The following is a 20,279-nucleotide window of genomic DNA, read 5'->3' on the forward strand; positions in this document are numbered from 1 at the left end:
TTCAGTTTTAAATGTTTTTATTGAAATAACAGTGAAATAAAGTTTTTAAAAAGAACAATGATCATTTTGATCAAACTTTTGCTTTACAAATATAAAAAACATAACCCAAAACTCCAGTTTCTGTATACAATCCTATAAACAGACCAGGTTTAAGTTCTCAAAGCCACAACTATAAATGGTGCTTGTATACCATACATGAGCATAATAACCAACTTTTCTGTTTGGCGGACACATGGATTGAACACAGAGCTTTCTAGGCAAGCCTCTCCCATTGAGCAGCAGCCCTAGCCAAAGGTTTTGCTTCTCAACAGATTGCTCTTCTCTCGATGGAGCAGTTTAATTTCTGTATTTCCTCTAACTTAGCTCTAGCCTTAATTCCTCACTAAAATACAAAGTGGACTTAACTGGCTTAATCTTGATATATTTGGTTGGTTTTTTTTCCCCCTCAAAATAGCCATATGTGTTATATGAGCTAACAGGTAAATTTAATGGCTCCAGATCAATTTTCCAGCTTGTATTTAAACAGAGGCAAACTCAAGTGAGTCCAGTCTAACCCATGTAAGTGACAGAAAACAAGTGGAATGTGTTGGAAAATCTAATATTAAGCTACAGAAGCTAAGCTTCTTTAAAACTGAAAATTCTCTGCAGCAGTCAGCAACCCACATACAGTTCCAAACACTAAGAATTAGTAAAAAGCTCTTAAGTCTGGGGAGCTGAAGGCACAAATATGTCACTGTCATAAACTTGCAGCCAACTTGGATTCCAGAACAGCAAGTTCAATGTACCCATTGGTACATTGGATAAGACAGACCAAAGCCAAGAGAACTGAGCAGATAAAAGCCACAGCTTGGGACAGATCACCAGGCAGGAACCAGGTAAGGTGCCCTTGAGAGATAATAGCCACTAGACTCTCAACATCTTATGGACCACCTTAAAGAACCAGGAGGGTCTGGAGACTTGGCTCAGCCTTTAAGAGCACTGACTGCTGGCTGCTCTTCAGGGACAGGAATCTGGATTCCCAGCACCCACTTGCCATGGTTAGAACAGCAGGTAACTTAAATCAAAGGTCTCGGAATATGAATGACTGGCTCAAGCATTACAGTTCAAAGACTTTGAGTCATAGCTTAAGTTGCAATCAGAATTGACTCTTCAAGCACTGCTTTCTGACAGCACTCTTAACCTCTGATAGGACATTCACCCCTCTCCACTTTCCCACCTGAATCCGGGGGCCCAACAGTACAGAGAGCCTAGTCAACGTAGCTCCACGTGTACCCTCCCCAGTCTGAAGGACTAGCTAGACTCTTAATGAGCCCATGCTAAATAGGAATGTGCTTACATAAAAGACTAGGGCAAAACTGTTGGCTCCCGGATGAGAAGAATATTCAAGGAACTAGTGGCTTTTCAGAGGACAACAGTTGTCACTCTTGGTCATGAAGACTAGTGCTTACCAAGTCTGGGCATGGTTAGACATTGCAGATGACTCTAAATAAACTTAAATGGGTTTAATTCCTCAACCACTCTTGACCTAATTGTCAAAGCTAAATGGGAAGAAAATATTTACATTTGCTTTTGCCCAATATCTAGGACACATACCTTGTGTTAGACAGCATAAAAGTGTAGGAACTAACCAAGCTTATTTCTGCCTATTAAAAAGTTAAACTGGCTACCTCTTGTGTAACTTTTCTTTCACTACATTGAGCCTACAGCCAACAAGACTGTGATAAGGCAACTATGGCGACCACAATGACACAATCAGCCAAGTCCTTTACCCATTTTTTTCAGATTGTTTTAATGAATGTTTGCCTTCATGTAAGTATATGTACCACATGAATACCTGGTGCCCAAGGTCAGTGTCAGATCCTCTGGAACGGGAATTACAGATGGCTGTGAGCCACCACGTGGGTGCTTAGAACCAAGTCCAAGCCCTATGCAAGAACAACTCTCCAGTCCTTTGTTGAGGTAGGGCATCACTATGTCCCCATAGCTGGCCTGGAACTTGGGAGATCTGCTTGCCTTCACCTCTGGAGTGCTGGGATCAAAGATATGTGCCTCCACTCTCAACCATCTTTGTCTTAAAACGTTACTCCCATAATTTCATCCTGACTGCACAGGCAGTATAAAGTTTAAAGTTGCTGTTTTCCTTAGGCTGACAAACCCTGTCCTGACCTCTACAATCCAGTTGATTCAGACTATTCTTTGTTTCTATTATTTTTGAGGTAGGGACTTGCTAAGTATCTCAGCTACAGAGTCCTGGTCCTCCAGCTTTAGGTACCCTGGTGCCGGGATTACAGGCGTGTACCACCACACCCAGCCTATTCTAAAGTACTTAGAAAAGCTTTGCTGCTTTCTAAAATCATGATTTTTATCATTATGCATACATCACCTCAGATTCCCACAAGTGTTAACTCTGTAATCTCATGTAATTCTGCATGGCTCACTCAGTAAGAAGCAATTTCACAGCAAACAATCACTATCCCATTACACGAAGCAAAATACTGCCATGAGTTGTAGACAGACTTTTATACCAATCCCAATGGTTTCTCTGCTAACCTATTCTTAATGGTTTCCCAAATGTTTAATGTCTTGACTTATAAAGTAAGGCCTAGAGAGTTATAAAATATACTCATCAGAAAAAATACTGGGGAGTCTTTGTAACAGTGTAGTTTGGTACACATTGCACCTTGGACTGAATCAGATTAATTTAATTCCCCAGAGTAATGGAAAGTCCTCATGACAAACACTTGTAACAGTCTAGGACCATATGCTTACAACACTACTGGAGCAGGAGGCCCACAATCTCCCCTTATCTAACCATGATCATGTTTTAACATCCCCCAGACTGAAGCAGGGAAAAAAGGATCCTCAGCTATAAGACTTTTCAGAGTTTAATGAGAAACTTAAAAAAAAAAAAAATACAAATAAGAAATTCACTTTTTTTAATGTACAAAAAAAATGTATAAGAACCAAAAGTTAATGAACACTGTCACATGTTTATACCACTATCTAGTTCATATTAATTTTACTCTTCAAACAGGAAGGTGGTAGCAATTTAGGGAACAAGAGAAAACCAAAACTTGTTCTACAGTTATTCTTCTACATGTGTAAGCTGTGCTCACAGAGACGGCTTCTTTTACTTCTGTGTACAGGAGAAGTTCAGTTGTATATAAAATTAAACCTGCATTTTAAAAAACAGAAAACTTTTATTAAAAACAGTATTAGTTATACAGTTTCTACCTTAAACAAGGAAATTACCTGGCCATTTCTCCCCTCCTGACATGTTTGGCATTTGTACATTAAGACGAGTGATCTCACTGGTCATACTTATATATTACAGAAGTGCAGCTGAGAAACAGTAAGAGTGTAAATTTGGTTAACTATGAATTATACAAAGTTCCTTGAAGGCAAAAAAGTTCTTATTTGTCCTTTGTCCTTTGCTCTGTGCACACATGTTACGTGCACACGATACAGCAAGAAGCCAAAGTAAAGAAACAAAAGAAAAATGGATTAGTGACAAAGTAAAAAGGCTTGCAAGCTTCCATAGAAGCAACCATGACTAGGGTGCTGATAAACTAGCATGTGGTAAGTACTTCCAAGTACTGTGTTCTTTGTATGTGCTCTCTGACTTGGCTCCCTACAGTCAGTCCTAGGAAGAAACTACCATCCTCATTTGCATATGAAGTATATGGCAACAAGTGAGTAAGAGTTTATTTCAAGTCTTAGCAAGTACTGAAAGGGACTAGAGACAAGGGGTTAAGAGCACTGGCTTCTCTTCAGAGGACCAGGTTCATTCTCAGCACCCACAGAGCAGCTCACAACTCTCTGTAGCTCGAGTTCCAGGGGTCTGACGCCCTCATATAAACATACGTGCAGCAACACACAGTGCACATAAAATAAAAACAAATCATAAAAGAGTGGGATTCAAATCTAAAACCACACGATCCAAAAGATTTTGTCAATCACACACCCACACCAGAGAGAGCACAAGCACAAAAGTGCAAAGTGCATGTGCACACACATGTGAGCACAGGTACCAGAGGCATGAGGCAGCTGTGAACTGCTCAGTAAGTGCTAGGAACTAAACTCAGATCTATGCAAAAGCGATACACACTCTTAATCACTAAACCACCTCTCCAGCACACAATCCAGATTCCTCTGTTGCTCGACACAGGGTCTCACTACATATCCCTGGCTGGCCTAGAACTTATTATGTAGAACAGGCTGGCTATGAACTCACAGTACAACTACCATGTCTGACCTCATAATAAACTTATCTGCAGTTCTTCCTTATTGTTGGCATTAAGAAACTAAACTAATAAAAATCAATTTAGAAAATGCATACTCAAATGGGGCATAGTGGTACACACTTTTGATCCCAGCACTCCCAGAAGAGGCAGGCAGATCTCTAGTTTCTCAGCCAGCCTGGTCTACACAGTGAGTTCCAGGATAGCCAGGGCTATGTAGAGATACCCTGTCGTGTTTAAAAAAAAAAAAAAAAAAAAAAAATCGGACTCCATATACCATTTGCCAATTCAGACCTAAGTGCAGTAAGTTCCAAAAATGAATGATAAATCACACTAAAAGATCTGAATATCCCACACACACCCCTTTCTTTTCTCTTCTTTCCCATACACACACCCCTTTTCTTTTCTCTTCTTCTTTTTCTTTTTTGAGACAAGGTCTCCCTGTGTAACATGCCCTGGTTGTCCTGGACTTGCTTTGCAGACCAGTAAAAACTCACAGAGATCCACCTGCCTCTGCTTCCTGAGTGCTGAGATCAAAGAGTGCACTACTATGCCCGGTGACTGTCCATTTTTATACAGACCGCTACTCTGTATTTTAAATATTGACTATTCTACCATCTCTTCTCTGATGAGACACCAGATCTGAGGAAGCACAGTTCCATGTGAGAACTGCATGCAGTAATCTGTCTTCAGGTACTTTTAAGCATATTTTAATCTATTGATTACATACAATGTAAAATTACATTAATTGTCTTTATATTCCTTATGCCCTAAAATTTGTGCTTCTCAAGTGGCTCCGAATGTCTTTACCTGACATTTTACACAGTCCCGTCAGAAACGTTCAGTCTTCCATACCTGCTCAACAGCTGAGGAAGACTAGAAATGATGGGTCCGTATCCCGGCGCATTGTCGTACAGTTCAAACAACGGTGCAGCTACCAGCTTGTAATTTTTAGGGACCGCAAACAAGGCTACAAAACAGTGTTCAGTTTCTTTAATCCTTCATGTAATTTTTACTCCCAGTTCATAATTAGTCAACAATTTTACACTTGAGAAAAGCTTTGACATGTATGTTCACCCGTGCAGGCACATGTGCAGGACAAGCTAGAGGCTTTTCCTCGATACCCCTATTTCCCCCTGGATTTTTTTGGTTTTTTGTTGTTTTTTGAGGCAGAGTTTCTGTGTAGCCTTGGCTATCCCAGAACCTGCTCTGTAGACCAGGCTGGCCTTGAATTTAAAGATCTGCCTGCCTCTGCCTCTCTGCCTCTGCCTCTGCCTCTGCCTCTGCTTCTCTGTCTCTGCCTCTGCGTCTGCGACTGTGTCTGCCTCTGCTTCTGCTTCTGCCTCTGCCTCTGCCTCTGCCTCTGCCTCTGCCTCTGCCTCTGCCTCTGCGTGCTAAGAATAAAAGTGTGTACTAGCACACCTGGCCCAAAGTTCCTCCCGCCACCTTATTTTTTGAAAGTTTCTCAGTGAAGGTGGAGCTCACTGTTGGCTAGCCTGGCTGGCCAGAGAATTCCCAGATGCCACCTGTCTCTCTGCTTACTGGTGTAGGGTACAGAGGTACACCACCATGCTCATCTTTTTACATGGGTGCTGAAGAACCGAACTCAGGTTCTGATGACCGCAGTGAGCAATTTACCTGCTGAGCGATCTCCCCAGCTCGGAGAAAAACTTTTAAGGAAAAAGACAATTCTTATTACTCACCTTGGGTTGTCTGTGTCATCTAGAGATTAAAGACATATATTTGAAACAGCCTCTCAAGAAAGAAATGCCATAAACAACTTTAAAAAGCAAAATGAAAATTGCCTTGGGTTTATAACTTAATTTTTAATTCTCCTATAAAGCTACTGTAAGAAATGGAGCCAGGCACTGTGACAATTCCAGCACTCAAGAGGCTGAAACAGGAGAATCAAGATTTGGAGGCTTGCCTTCCAAGCATGAGGAACAGAGTTCAATTCCCAAGCTATATAATGTGTACTTGTAATCCTGATGCTGGTACAAGCAGAGACAGGTGGTCAGCCAGTTTAACCTAATTGGTGAGCTACAGGAATAAGAAGCCTCTTAAGGACACTCACAGTCAGGGGAGGGAAGGAGGAGGGAGGGAGGAAGGAGGAGGAGGGAGGAAGGAGGGAGGGAAGGAGGGAGGAGGGAGGAGGAGGGAGGAAAGGCGATAGGCAGGCTGAACAACAACTCGGCACTTAAGAGCAGTTGCTATTCCTCCAGAGGACTGGAGTTTAGTTCCCACACCCACACCCATGTGCACATGCCCTCATGTATGCATGCATGCATGCACATACGAAAGCACGCACATATGGACGTGCTGGAGACAAGCTTAGGCTACATAGCAAGAACCTGAGTAGCAATGAAAGCCTGTAATCCCAGCTCTGGAGAAACAGAGGCATTAAGATCAGGAGTTCAAGGACAGTGTAGGTTACATGAGATCTTGGAGTTTCAGTCTTTGTTCTTGAGGTAGAGGGGTGGGCGTGGGGCTTAGGGATGGGAGGCTGGAAAGGGAACAGTTACTTGTTGAAATATGGCAGGTCTGAAGACTGTAAAAAGACAACCTCCAATCTCAAGGTCTTCACCTTACCACAATGGGAAAATCAGTAATAACAGCTCAACAACTATGATAATTGTTTATTTTACGCTCTAGTTCGATTTCACTCCCCCTACACCATGAGTGGCACAGAGAGAAACAAGGTGATTCAGTGACCCTAAAGCTACTCAAGAAACCTGGAAGAGACAAGCGGAGACCCTCACAACACTGCAAGAGCTTCTAGACGGCTGCCTGCCCGTCAAGTGCCTTACCTTTCTCTTGAAGCTGAACCAGAAACAACTTCTTATGTTCCTTGGGCTTTGTTATATGTGCAGGAATATACGGGTACTAAAACAGAAAGTGAGAGTAACTTGTAGCTTTCAAGCATCACTATTCTTAACGCCTCATGTGTTAACTATCAGGTTCTTCCAACTACAGACACAGCTCAACTACCCTCATATGCTAACTCAGTCACACTGTAATGACTACCCGATGACCTCACTTAGTTCTCTACAGGTGTGCCTGTGTCGTCTCTAACAGATAAAGTAAGTGCTTTCACACACATAATAAATAGTAAACCCATCAGCTGTTTAAGTACAGCAAAGAATGTATGGCTAGGGAAATTTACGACATAATGAACTTTTGGTTTTAAGATAAGTTGCTCCTGCAACTTGTTACTGCACTCTAGAATCCTGTATGGTCATGTTTCCTCCATGAGAACTTTAAAGCCTCTGAGGTATCCGACAGGATGCTCTTTGCCCTCTTCCTACCTCCCATACACATAGCAGACTTTAAGAATGAAAATGAGCCGAGTGGAGCTCTGCCAGCCGCGCAGTCTAACTGCTGGGTGAAATGAGACAATACTTAGGAAACGTAAAAGGACACAAAGAACTAGAGAAACGACTGCCTGAGAGCAAGCTGGTAAGTTGGGGGTGAGGTCTAATTCCCACTCACTTTATATAGAAACTTTCAAAACTACCCGGGGCTGGAGAGAAGGCTTGGCAGTTAGGAACACCGATTGCTCCTTCCAAAGGACCTGGGTTCAGTTCCCAGCATCCAATGGCAGCTCACAACTGTCTGTGACTCCAGGATCCAGCACCCTCACACAGACATACTTGTAGGCAAAACACCAAAGCGCATAAAATGAAAATAATTATTAAAAAAAAGAAGCTAGTACCTTTGCCAGACTGTGCAGTGTAGCGAAGCCCCACTGCAAGTGATCTCTCCCATCTTCATTCGTCACAAAAGCCTACTGCTTACCTCCTGTTCTCTCCCCCTCACTGGCCCCAACCATCACTCAAGTTAGGACAGTTATACACCAGCACTGCCCCTAAGGACAAACGAGCTCGAGGAACTATCCCAGGTTTTGGAGATCTATCTTAAAACCCAGATCTACAGTATGTGCTACGTGTTCACATTCAACAAATCACGGCAGCACAAAATAAATGTCCTATTTGCTGCTTCCCCTTTCTAAAAGGGTGCTCTCCAATTCTGCTCTTAACAGCGATGCTGGTAAGGTTCATCTGAAAAGACAGAGACAAGAAGTAATGCTGTACCTTTCCACAGTGACACACAATGAAAATGGACTAAAGCCAACTAAACACCCAGCCCTTCTCTCACGTCCATACTTCAGGGCCAGTCTTCCACTCCAGTGAAGTAAAGGAACACCACAGAGCCATACAGTACAGGAGATAAGGAAGGTGTTCAGTAAGCAGCATGGACTCTTCTGAGTTACCCCTGAGCACTTTACTTCCAATTAGGTCAAGAAATGTCCAAGAAACCAAAGCCTGTTTACGGTAACTGTTACACGCATCTTTGAAATAGCAACTTCACCATTTGTGTATGGTGAAGCTTTGCTTCCTAAAGCCAGGTCACAGATGTGTTGTGGCAATTCTCAGGAACACCAGTGTCCACAGAGCCCTGTGTACTTATCCTCAGCTACACCAGACAGTCAGGAGGGCAGAACATCTTCTGCCTGGCCAATATTGTGTAACACTTGACCTGGAACACACTGTTATGAAAAGAAGCTCTCCAATAATAGGGCTTTTGATCTGTCCAGAGAATGTAAGACCCAACTTTAAGATACTTGCCAAAATATGAAAATCTGAGCATCAATAACATTATCAGTCATTACAGTGGACTTAAACACATTAAATACACTTGAGTCCACACAGTTATACCAACATTCTAATAACGTGTTCACACCCCATCTAAGAATCTCACTCTCCCACAGATGTTAGGGCAGGCCAAGCCTTTCTGGAGTCTGCAAAGTTTCTCAACTCATGAAATTATAGAGAAATTCATTCAACAGGGACAGGAGTCCCTGGGTTTCCATGTTCCTGACAGACAATTCAGAGGGACATTCAATATGGTTCCTAGACAGTCCTTGGTAATATTAATCTAGCTGTTTACAGTTACAGTAAGGTCAATACTATTATGTGGGGTGTTTGCTTGTTTTTTTTTGAGACAGGGCTCAGTATATAGCTAAGGTTGGCCATAAACTTTTTGCCTCTACCTCCAGAATGATGAGGTTAGAGGTATGCACCACCATGCACACCTCTTTTTCTTTTTAACGACCGCTACTTCTAGGCCCCTCTCCCTATCCTTTACTACTTCCTGTCTCACGTCTCAGTCTTTACCACACCTGTCCTTTCCATTCCATAGCACATGCTGGAAGGATGAATGCCACCTTCTTCTGAAAACTTAAGGAAAGGAAAAGCAGCATCTATTACTTCCTACAGAACTGTACACTCCAGAGTAACCAAGTAATTGATGAGGTTCTCTGTGTAAACACACACACACACACACACACAATCTCTGGAGACTTCAGGACTGTAGGAAATTATCAACAGTGACCTGTTAACATTAACATCATGAAAACCAACTTCTTAGTCAGGGTTTCTATTGCTGCAATGAAACACTATGACCAAGAAGCAAGGTAGGAAGGAAAGGGTTTATTCAGCTTACACTTCCCACATTGCTGTTCATCACCAAAGGAAGTCAGGACAGGAACTCACACAGGGCAGGAACTTGGAAGCAGGAGCTGATGCAGAAGCCATGGAGGATGCTGCTTTCTGGACTGCTTTCCCCTGGCTTGCTCAGCTTGCTTTCTTATAGAACCCAGGACCACCAGCCCAGGGATGTCTCCACTCACAATGGGCTTAGCCCTTCCACCTCTGATCACTAATTGAGAAAATGTCTTACAGCTGGATCTCATGGAGGTATTTCCTCAAGTGAGACTCCTTTCTCTGTGATAATTCAAGAGTTGTGTCAAGTTGACACATAAACGAAGCCAGTAGACCAATCAAATAGTATAGAAGAACAGACCACTACCTATGGAGGCCCCAGTCATCCAGGTCATCTGCATTCACACCTTTGTAGACTCTCCCACTATGTACCAGAAGGCTCTGAATAGAATACAGAAGCGAGTGTATGTCACTGCCAAGACCAGGAAGCTAACTGGCCACAGCTTGCCATCATTTCTTATATCCTCCTCGTCAAGTACATGTTCGAAATAAGGCTGCGGTTCTAGAGGAAGTTACCCTCCCAAGATGACAAGGAGCTGAGGGAAGCCCTATGGCAGCAACTGGCAAACTGAAGACCAGTCTAATAGCCAAGGAGGTCTGCTTCCACACGAACTAGGGACTAGATCCCTGCCCCACTCTTGACTTTTGATGCAGAATCTGAAAATTCTCTGATAATTCCAAGATAATAAATATCTATTGTCTTAGGCTACTAAATTTGGAAATACAGAAATGCAAAGGATCAAAGAGCTTCAGATTTTGGAGTTTGGTAAACTCTGGAATATTTATATTCATGAATATCTAACTCCAAAGTCCAAAATCATAAGAGCCACAACTTTTTAAGTATTATGTCGACCAAAGCCCCTGGATCTCAGATTTTTGCATTAGGAATGCTCAACCTGTAACGTGCTGCACAGCAACAATAAACCAGCTTGCCCTGTTTGTTCCCTTTGCCCCGTTAGTTGAGCCTGAATCCAATCAACTGATTTATCAACCTATGAAACATTTAGGAGAAAGAGCACTCATTCAATAAAACAAGGATGCTATTGGCAACTGAAACACAAGACAGCCTGTTTTCACGGTGCGCGTGTGCACACATGCGTGTAGATGCCACGACATTTGTCCTCTCCTTCTAACATGTGAGTTCCAGGGATCAAATTTGGGTCATGAGGTTTGGTACAAAACCTTTGAGCAACCTTACAAGGCCTGATCACTTCTTTAAATATCTTGAATTAGGTGAGTTTTCTGCTTTACCAATGCCTGGCAAACACAACTGAACACTGACCTGAGGAGGTTCAAAATTTGGTCTCCACCAGTTCCCAATGCAGTCATCGATGACCCAGTCTTGCAGGACTCCATCTTGACGACCCAGTATCTGTGCAAAGTAGTATAGTAAGTATATGAATGAATACTCACGCCTGAGAGTTCCCTTTGCTGGTAGAGACTATTTTCAGTGACACTCCGAACAGAGACATCTGTCAGCCAGTGTTTTCCCCATAGATTCCCTCTCTACAAGTTAATACCCATTCCACACTGTCGAAAACTACAAGATTAGCTTAAAAATCTAGCATCGACTTATCAAAAAAAAACCCAGACGCAGAGGGGCAGAGGAGCAGAGAGGCAGAGGAGCAGAGAGGCACAGAGGCAGAGGCAGGTGGATCTCTGCTGAGTTCAAGGTCTACATAGCAAGCTACAGGCTAGCCAAGGCTATGTAGTGAGACCTTGTCTGCAAAAGACCTGTTCTTTTGTTCTGGCTATACATGGAAAACCAAAGGTGAGCATTTATCAACATCAGCCAAATAGTATACGAGCGGTTTTCTAAAATCAACTACAATTTCTACGAATCATATACCTAAAGTTACAAAAATGGAAAGATTCCATTTTCACAAAATTCCATTATCACTCTTGAATCATAACAATGAACTTATTTCGATCAAGTTAGACTCAGGTGGAGAGATGGCTCAGTGATTAAGAGCACTGACTGCTCTACCAGAGGGCTTGGGTTCAGTTCCCAGCACCCACGGGGCTCACAACAGTCTGTGCCTTCAGTTCTAGGAACCCAACCCCATCTTTCTGACCCCTGAGGGCACCAAGCACACAACTGCTGCACTAACACATGCAGACAAATGCCCACACACATAAATAACTCATTAAACAGTTATGCTATACCCATTTCACTGGCCGAAAACAGTATTATAAAGGTCAGAACAAGAAGCAATCCCCTACGCTGTCTCACCCACTCCAACTGGCTACAAGACTCAGCTCCTAGTTTTTCCCCAGTATTTGTCTCTATGTTTAACCCTTTTTTCCCAACTGCTTTAGAATAGTTTTACAAATTAAGAAAGGCCAGAAACTCCCATGACTCCTACACCTTTCCCCGACTATGATGATCTTGCATCAGTATAACACAGCTGTTAAACTAATGAATAATGCTATACCAAAGAAACCCATACAGTTTTGGGCATCTTTAATTTCTGTACCTGAAAAGATATTCTCTTTTCAGGTCCAGGATCTCATCTATCATATAAAATATATATCATACTCGATGATCTTGACAGTTTTGAGAAATACTAGTCAAGATTTTGATTAGTCTTTCTCGGTGAGGCTGAGATTCTGGCAAGGAAGACAACAGAAGTAAAATGCCATTCTAATAGCAAATCAAATCATATGAAAGGATCATGCTGCAATCAATATGACTCAGCGCTAATGTGAACCGTGACTGCCTCTCTCAACTGTAGGTCAAACGGAAGTATTAACGCTATAATGCTCACTCATGCTTTGCCCCACCACCTGCCCACTATCAGTATCTGATTAAATAGTGCTTAAATTAATGCCTACCTTCACAAAAGAACAATTAGTAAACCATACTTAAACTGGACAACGATCCTCATTTCATTTGCTATCACTAGATGTATTCCCACACTATCTGGGAGCTCAGACTGGTTTCCCTTTCCTGTCAGTCTGCACAGTTCACAGCTGAGCACCAGGCCTGCTTTGGCCTTTCTCCTGCAGTGTTGGACATTCATGTTCTGATTAGTATATCATTATTCCTGCCTTATGCCTTCATCTTGGAAGCAAGCTTTCTCTACTGTCTCCTGCGAAACGGTGTAAGGTGTAATAGTTTTGAGCTTTCTGCAAAAGTTAAACTGACTACTTTCTCCTCATTGCTTTGCAGTTACAGTAAGAGTGCTGGTGTAGCAGTCATAGTCCTGCAGGTGCGAAGGCATGCTTCAGAGTTCTGCACTTCCTGTATTGCTCCTGAGATGAGACATTTCTTGATTTCCTTTTTAAAATTCTATTATTGTACAGTGTGTGCACTGTGAGCGTACCAGAGGTCATAGGACAACTCTGTGGAGTCAATTTTCTCCCTCCTGTATGTGGGTTCTGGAGATAGAGCCCAGGTAGTCCAGCTTTTGACAAGCACCTTTACTAACTGAGCCATCCTAACAGCCCTGCTAAAGTCTTCTAAGCGGCCCCTTGTTTCACAGATACAGCAGCTCCTCTATTACTCCAAGAGAATCATTATTTCTGTGACTCATTTAGCTTCTGTTTTGGCTGAATTCCTTTTGTGTTTTTAGACTGCATTTTCTTAAAAAGCTTTCTTTACAAGCCAGTGATATATCTGCTCACTAGGTGCAAGAGTTTTGACACAGCTCTGCCCCCTTGTAAGATCCAAATGAAATCACCTCGTTTTCTAGGACTGGTCACTCTTCAGAGCAGAAATCTGCAGCCTCCGTTCTGCCCGGTACCATCCTCTCAGCCAGGAACTGTACTGGTCTACTGTTCTGTTCTCAGTCCCACTTCACGGCCTGACTCCTACACTGCTTACTAGTGAAGATCAGAGTTTTCAAATATTCTCCCCATCTCTTAAACATTTTACTGCTAAGTGCTAGCTGATTCAGTGCCTACTGCCTCAGTCAACTGTCAGTCCTGGCTCAACTGGACAGACTGGGAAAGACAATGCAGCTCAACATAACCTTTACAGATTCAGCCAGTCCAGCACACGCGTGCACTAACTGGCCTGGAACCAGCAGCAGCAATTCCTCAGTCTCTGTTCTTCAATGCTGCACAATGGCTGCCCTCCTGTGAGCTTACAGTCTCTGCTAAGTCTGTTTCGGTGTGCCCAGCAGCCTTCCAGCTCTCTCTAACTTAGTTACTGCTTTATCTTTCTGTTAATGTCTCATTTTGCATTCCATAAAACTACTGAATTTATACCTTTAAAAATTACCTTTCTCCTGACTTTTTGGTAGTTTTCAGAAGAATCAGAGGAAAAGTGAGTGGGTCCCTCTAAACCTCTACCAAATGGCAACAGCATTATTGTTCGATCAACATTTTTGTTTTGTTTTGTTTTGTTTAGCAATGGGCCCCACTCTGTGGCCCAACTAGCCTAGCACTCACTATGTAACTTAAATGGTCTTGAACTCAAGATAATCTTTGGGTCTTAGCTTAAGATTATAGACATGTTTATTTTCCAGAAAACAATTTATACTAATTCAGATTTAAGTTCTACTTACTACTAACTGCTCAAATTAAATTTATTTTTACAAGACACATGAAAATTCCATTATCTATTAAGTTGGAAGTATTCAGATGGGCAATAAAATTGTCCAAGTGGTTAAACAGAAAAATACCTCTGTCATTAAGCGTTTTAGTCCTTCAACTTCATCTTCTCCTGGGTTAAGTTCACCGCCAGGTCTGTAAAAGGTTAAGAATTTCAGCTTACAATTTAATACAATCTGGGGATAACAGCAGGAACATAATAACCACCATTCCAGTGACATCTGATAAGCAATCAAAATGAGGGCCTACGGTAGGGGATGTGCTGGAAAGTTGAATCTGTAATGCTAAGTACCAGACCACTGTATACAACCCTAAGTTCAAACAGCAACACTAATATATAGATAGTGAGCACAATCACTGGCCAGCATCCATCACAGCCTCCTCAAAGATAAGCTAGAGCTAACAGAGTTTAGCAAATAAATACCCAGAGAACAGACTCCATTCTTACATCTGAAGATGGTACAGTTTTCAAGACTATCAATTTATTTTGAGGCCTTTCTTTTTGGCACAGTCTGACCAGTGGGCAAGTCAACATTTAAAGAGTTACAGGCTCATGTGGTTAAGCTGCATGAAAACAACTGGATTCAGTCACATTCCCATTACTTTGAGAAACTGAGTTTGGTCTAATCTAGCTCCTTGGAAAGGAAATAAGCATTGGACTGGAGAAAACTCATGACTTCTTTTAAGACTCCTTCATAGTATTTGTTTAGGTAAATAAAGGCTAGACTTGAATTTAAGCTGCATTAAAGAGTCATTTTCCCGGGTTGTCTGGCTATTATCTCCCACACCACTTACAGTTTGAAGAAGGTTGTTCCCAGCTGTAGCAGTAGCACGTGGGGCAGGCGGTGCTCGTGTACGATCAGAACCCCTTCTACAGTCCTTCTCATCCCAATCTTATCAAATTCTTCCCGCATGCGCTGAAATCTGGCCGCCACAGAGCTGTCCTTCTCATAGAGGGGCTCCTTTGTACCAAAAGTATAGTTGGTAAGTGGGTACCTGTGAGTCAAATGCAAGCATTAGCAGGAGAACCAATGGTCGTATTTAATTACCAGGACAGTTCAAAACAACACATACAGAACCACACTGCTCAGAAGACCAGCTCTGCAAAGCTTAAGCAGCTAGGAGATGGCAGAGATCAGAGTTCTGCTGCTGCCTGACTCCAGAAACCAGAACTTCCATGCGTCAATCACAGACAGCACTGCCCTAAGGTCCCTGAAATGCCTAGCAAAGTGCTTATCTGTACTGGTTTTAAATCATCTCCTGGCACTGATACCAGAAGTACCAGCCTGGCTCCTCTGACTAATCTAGTCCTAACTTCTAACTTTCTTCCTAAGTCAGTAGAGGACTTGTCAAGCAAGCCTGGACCTAAATTCAGTCTCCAGCTCCCACTGTTGGGAGGTTTTGTGCACTGTGTACTCAGATACTGATTTCTATGCCCAGACACCAGTCCTGACAATGGCATGGTCAAGCATCTCCAGTCTCAATGTTACGTAAAAACTGTTTCCCATCACCTCTGATGGGTTAATAAGGAACTCATCTGCCAATCAGCTGGGCAGAAGAGAACAGGGCAGGACTCCTGATCCCAGTCTGTGGTCTCAATAGAGGAGATGGAGAGGAAGACAGTGGAAAGAGTAACCACGGCCACAAGGACACACATGGACCAGAATGAGCCAGGGCAAGACTAAGATTCAGACAAAAGACCGTGTGGCCAGGCACTGGCAGCCTAGCTGAATTAGAATAGCTCAGAATCTGCCCAGCATAGCGCCTGCAGCTTGTTAATAAAAATACTGAATCCTCTTATTCAGGATAAGGCAGGCACTGTTTGTCACTACCTGTGAGCAAAGGGGAGGGGAGGGTAGAAAATCCCCCAGAATTACATTTACAACCTAACAAAACAAACAAGAAAACCCAACACACACACACACACACACACACACACACACACACACACACACACACACACACACACACACACACACTTGAGCAAAGTGGTCCCACTGTTGTAGAGGTGAAGACAGCTGTACTTGGAGTTCAACAGCCAACCAGCCTTGCTTACTCTGCAAGTTCAAGGACAGTGATGGACCACGTCTCCAAACACAAGAGTGGGAAGGGCTGGGCTGGAGAGAGAGCATATGCAGGCACACCTGCGAACTCTATAAACCTGGGCTGGGGAGAGGCTTGTGTGTAAAGCACCTGACGTGCAAACTGTACCTAAGCTTGAACCTCCGGAGCCCACGCAAAGCTGGCTGTAGTAGGCTCACCTGAGATCTCAGTGCTCCAACAGCGAGCTGGACAGCAGACAGAAAACTCCCTGGGAGTTTCTGGGTCAGGTAACCTGGTGCAGCAGATCGAACAAGACCCTATTCTCAGACAAGGTAGGAGGTGAGACTGACTCCGAAGACTGTCCTGACTTCCATGCGTGTGTGCTGTCACCCAGGCACATCATACATTCACAAATGCTGTGAATACATGCACATACACCCCACATACACAACTGCATATATCTGCTTGAATGCATACAGCCCACATGTACAACATGCACAAAAAACTCTTGACGATAACAGACAACTACATACTTTCCTCAGTTGTTCTTGAGAAGGGAAATCAAGGTAGCCAAAAGAAAACCATTCATTCCCAAAGTCAAAGTCTAAACATAAAGTACCTCTGAAATAATAAAAACTACCATTTTCGGGGGACTTACTGCACACAACTTTATGGACTGTACAAGGCTTCGTATGTGTTAACATTCGGTTTTCCCAACACACATTAGGAAGAATTGAGACTAGCCACAACACATTTCTATTGCAAAGGCTGCCTCCTCCATCCCAGGACCTCAAGGAATGAAATGTTAGTTTCCAGCTGTGCAATCTGAGCAGCAGCCCACAAAGAGAATACTCTTCTCCACATCGTACTGTGGTCATCCCAAAGTAGAGTGTGTATCCAAACAACTGCCATGTGCATCACACTGTGGTGTGCCACGACCCATCCAATGTCTCCTAAATGGGAATGGACTGCAGAAACAAAGACTGACTTCCCACTTAGTGGGTAGTTCACCCAGGTGAACTCAAGCTCACACTGCACAGCTTACCTCGTAGCACTCCATTTACATAGGAAGTAAAAAGTGACAAACTCAACCTTCAAAACACCCTGCTGACAGCACATCTATTTCAACAACTCTACCCAATGAACAGACCGGGTAATCGAGGAAAGTTTAAATAAGACCCATGGTTCTGGCTTATCATTGAAGTCATACAGGACTTGCGCTTCCAATTTTTTACTTTGAGATGCTGGAGACAGAATCCGGGGCATTCCACACACTAGGCAAGCCCACTGCCAGTCAGTAAACTCTTCCTGCGCTCATCCATTTTTTTTTTTTTTTTTTACAAAAGAGCCCTTGCCTCCTCGACTTTGTGGGAGTCTAATAAGCATTTAAGTGACAGAAAATTAAAAGTGCTACCATGGGGGGTTGGGGATTTAGCTCAGTGGTAGAGCGCTTGCCTAGCAAGCAAGGCCCTGGGTTCGGTCCCCAGCTCCGAAAAAAAAAAGAAAAAGAAAAAAAAAAAAAAAAAGTGCTACCATGTATTTTGGGACAAAAGTAAATTTGCATAGACACAACTGTCAACTATTTCCACACTTTATAAACTTTATATTTCATTACCTAAGTTTGCAGGCCAGTACTTGTTTTGCCAAAACCAATAGTAAAACAGTTCTCGAGAGCTCAAGAAGTTTTCAATTTCACGTCACAGTTTTAGGAGGAAAGGTTTATTTACTTGAATATGAAATTGAGAAACACTAAAATGACTTACCCAACCCCCCCACCCCATCAGCAATGTCTTGCACCTTTTAAACACATAACCAGCCTAAACTGGGCACCTTTTCCCATTAGAATCAGCTCCCACTTGGGAATGAGATACCAAACACCATACAAGCTGTACCCCAATCCACAACAAAATTCTGTTTTGAGTGATCCTGAAACGCAAGCATTTGCTTAAGAAAAAGGTTTGTTGAAAACGAAACAGCCTGCAAACAGGCTGTCTGGGCAACATGTACCTCCAACCGTCTCAAAGTACAACCAGACAACAATGTGTACTCCCAACTTAGGTCTACTGGGAGTCTGCGAGGATGTTGTATGCTGTCACTTTGGGAGACAAGACATACAAATGCAAAAAGGTAGACCAAACAGCGCGAAAATGAATAAAATGTGGTCACTGGATGGAATACTACACAACATTTAAAGAAGAAAACTAGGCTGTTAGAGGTAAATCCAGAAAACTTATTGTAAAAGGAATGTACACCCTACAAAATTGTTATTCAAATAAATAGTGTGCGTTGAAACAACCAGCAACGGATTGAGAATACACACATTATTCAAAGCAAACGTGGGTTTTAACCATGACTGAATGAAGAAAAAGGGGGAACGAGCCTCGATCTAAAATAGGAAAACTACCAAGTCGGGGTCGAGAAACAGGTCTGGGAAAGAAAGCGCGCGTCCCGGAAGGGAAACACCGCATCCGGCGTGAGAGAGGGCGCACGGGAAGAGGCTTGCGGGCCGAGGCCGCGCCGTACTTACAGGTTAATGGTGCGCTCCAGGGTGAGGGGCTTGGTTTGCTGGATGTACTTGTTGCCGAATTGGTTGACCCCCCGGGGCCAGCCCGTCTGTGAGCGATTGGGCGGCACCACAGACATGCTGAATAGCTCCGACACTGGGGACTTGTAGAAAACGGGGGCCCGGGGAGACGACCGCGGGGCGGGCAGCGGTTATCTGCGTCCCGCTCAGCAGCCACCGCCCGCCATTAACAGTCGAGAGCAAGAGGAGCGGAACACACGCCGGAAGTGAATACGCTCCGGCGGCAGGAAGCTGGGAGGCATTCCCGCGACCATTCGACCAATTGCTGGCAGCGTGACGCAATATCTTGATCTCCCATTAGTTACTTGTGTATAGATTCCGCCTACTCATGCTTTAGTGCCTTTCCATTGGGCAATGCTCGGGAACTAAGGAAAGAGGATCTTCGGGAACTGTAGTTTCTGGAGGGAAGTAGCGTCCTGACTTCCTCGGCGTGAGTCTGTGCATGGTGAGAAGATGAACGGGAAACGGCCGGCAGATCCCGGCCCAGCGCGGCCAATGAAGAAGGGAAAGAAGCAGGTAGCGGCAGAATTTTCGGACGCTGTCACTGAAGAAATCCTGAGGAAGCAGGTGGCTGAGGCCTGGAGCTGCCGGACGCCGTTCAGTCACGGTAATGGGGTGCTGTGAGGGAGGCGCGGCGGTGAGAAGAGATGTGGGGAGGATCGCTTCGCAACCACCTCCGACCCCGGAGCCGACTGCTGCTCGATTCATTCCAAATTCTGCTTGATTTGACAAGCCTAGGGAGGAAAATAAATATAAGCTCCCGACAGTGTGAGGAAGTGGGAGACATGTGGACTGGGTGTTGAATTCTAGAATCAGAGGTCACTGATAGAATCCCTCTGTTGATTGATTGTGCGTCAATGGACAATGTATATAACTTTGCTTAAGGGTCAGTTTCTTCTTTTATAAAACGGAATTGTTAATAGTACTCCCCTTCTGAAAGATAGGATTGACAAACTAATGCTTGTAGACATTCATAAATGTTTCCCTGAGAACTAGTAAATAGCTAGCGAGGATCACTCTCCGCAATTACATGGCCATCTAACCCACGCTGGTGTTGAGAGCTGCCAGAAAAGCAAGCACCTGGATTTAACCAGTTTTCACATGCCTTGGGACGCACAAAACGAGCATGTCTCGAAAGGAACCATCGTTCCAGACATAGCTACAAGTTATTACCTTATACAATGTGAATCTTGCTGGGTGCGTCTTGAATTTTCCCAGACTTGCCGGTTGTTTGTTTGTTTCATTTGAGTGTTTAAAGAGGCAAACCTTGGGCGCTCAGGATGCAGACAGAAG

General features: G+C 43.5%; 2 protein-coding genes across 2 annotated transcripts in view; one reads left to right on the top strand and one right to left on the bottom strand.

Moving 5' to 3' along the window:
• On the bottom strand, window positions 1-19,765 carry Nudt21 (nudix hydrolase 21). Its single transcript, XM_032888091.1, has 7 exons — window positions 18,930-19,765; window positions 15,155-15,355; window positions 14,431-14,494; window positions 11,085-11,174; window positions 7,049-7,124; window positions 5,097-5,211; window positions 1-3,175 (listed from the first exon to the last, which is right to left on the bottom strand). The coding sequence occupies exons 1-7, from the start codon at window positions 19,043-19,045 to the stop codon at window positions 3,154-3,156; spliced, it is 684 nt and encodes a 227-aa protein (XP_032743982.1). The 5' UTR covers window positions 19,046-19,765; the 3' UTR covers window positions 1-3,153.
• Ogfod1 (2-oxoglutarate and iron dependent oxygenase domain containing 1) overlaps window positions 19,353-20,279 on the top strand; it is a 25,796-nt gene continuing 24,869 nt past the window's right edge. Inside the window, exon 1 of the mRNA XM_032888092.1 lies at window positions 19,353-19,593. Within this exon, the coding sequence (XP_032743983.1) occupies window positions 19,440-19,593 (154 nt within the window). The 5' untranslated portion in view covers window positions 19,353-19,439. The remainder of the gene's footprint in view (window positions 19,594-20,279) is intronic.

Source organism: Rattus rattus, chromosome 17 (genome assembly GCF_011064425.1).
Source record: "Rattus rattus isolate New Zealand chromosome 17, Rrattus_CSIRO_v1, whole genome shotgun sequence".
NCBI classification, from domain to species: Eukaryota; Metazoa; Chordata; class Mammalia; order Rodentia; family Muridae; genus Rattus; species Rattus rattus.

Bases quoted from the DNA above. Each gene is read 5' to 3' on its own strand.
- Nudt21 (XM_032888091.1), bottom strand. From the start codon at position 19,045: ATGTCTGTGGTGCCGCCCAATCGCTCACAGACGGGCTGGCCCCGGGGG. The intron at 11,175-14,430 runs GTATTTTTCTGT...TACTTTGCACAG, and splicing joins TAAAACGCTTAATGACAGAG to ATACTGGGTCGTCAAGATGG. The intron at 7,125-11,084 runs GTCAGTGTTCAG...TTTCTGTTTTAG, and splicing joins CAAATTTTGAACCTCCTCAG to TACCCGTATATTCCTGCACA.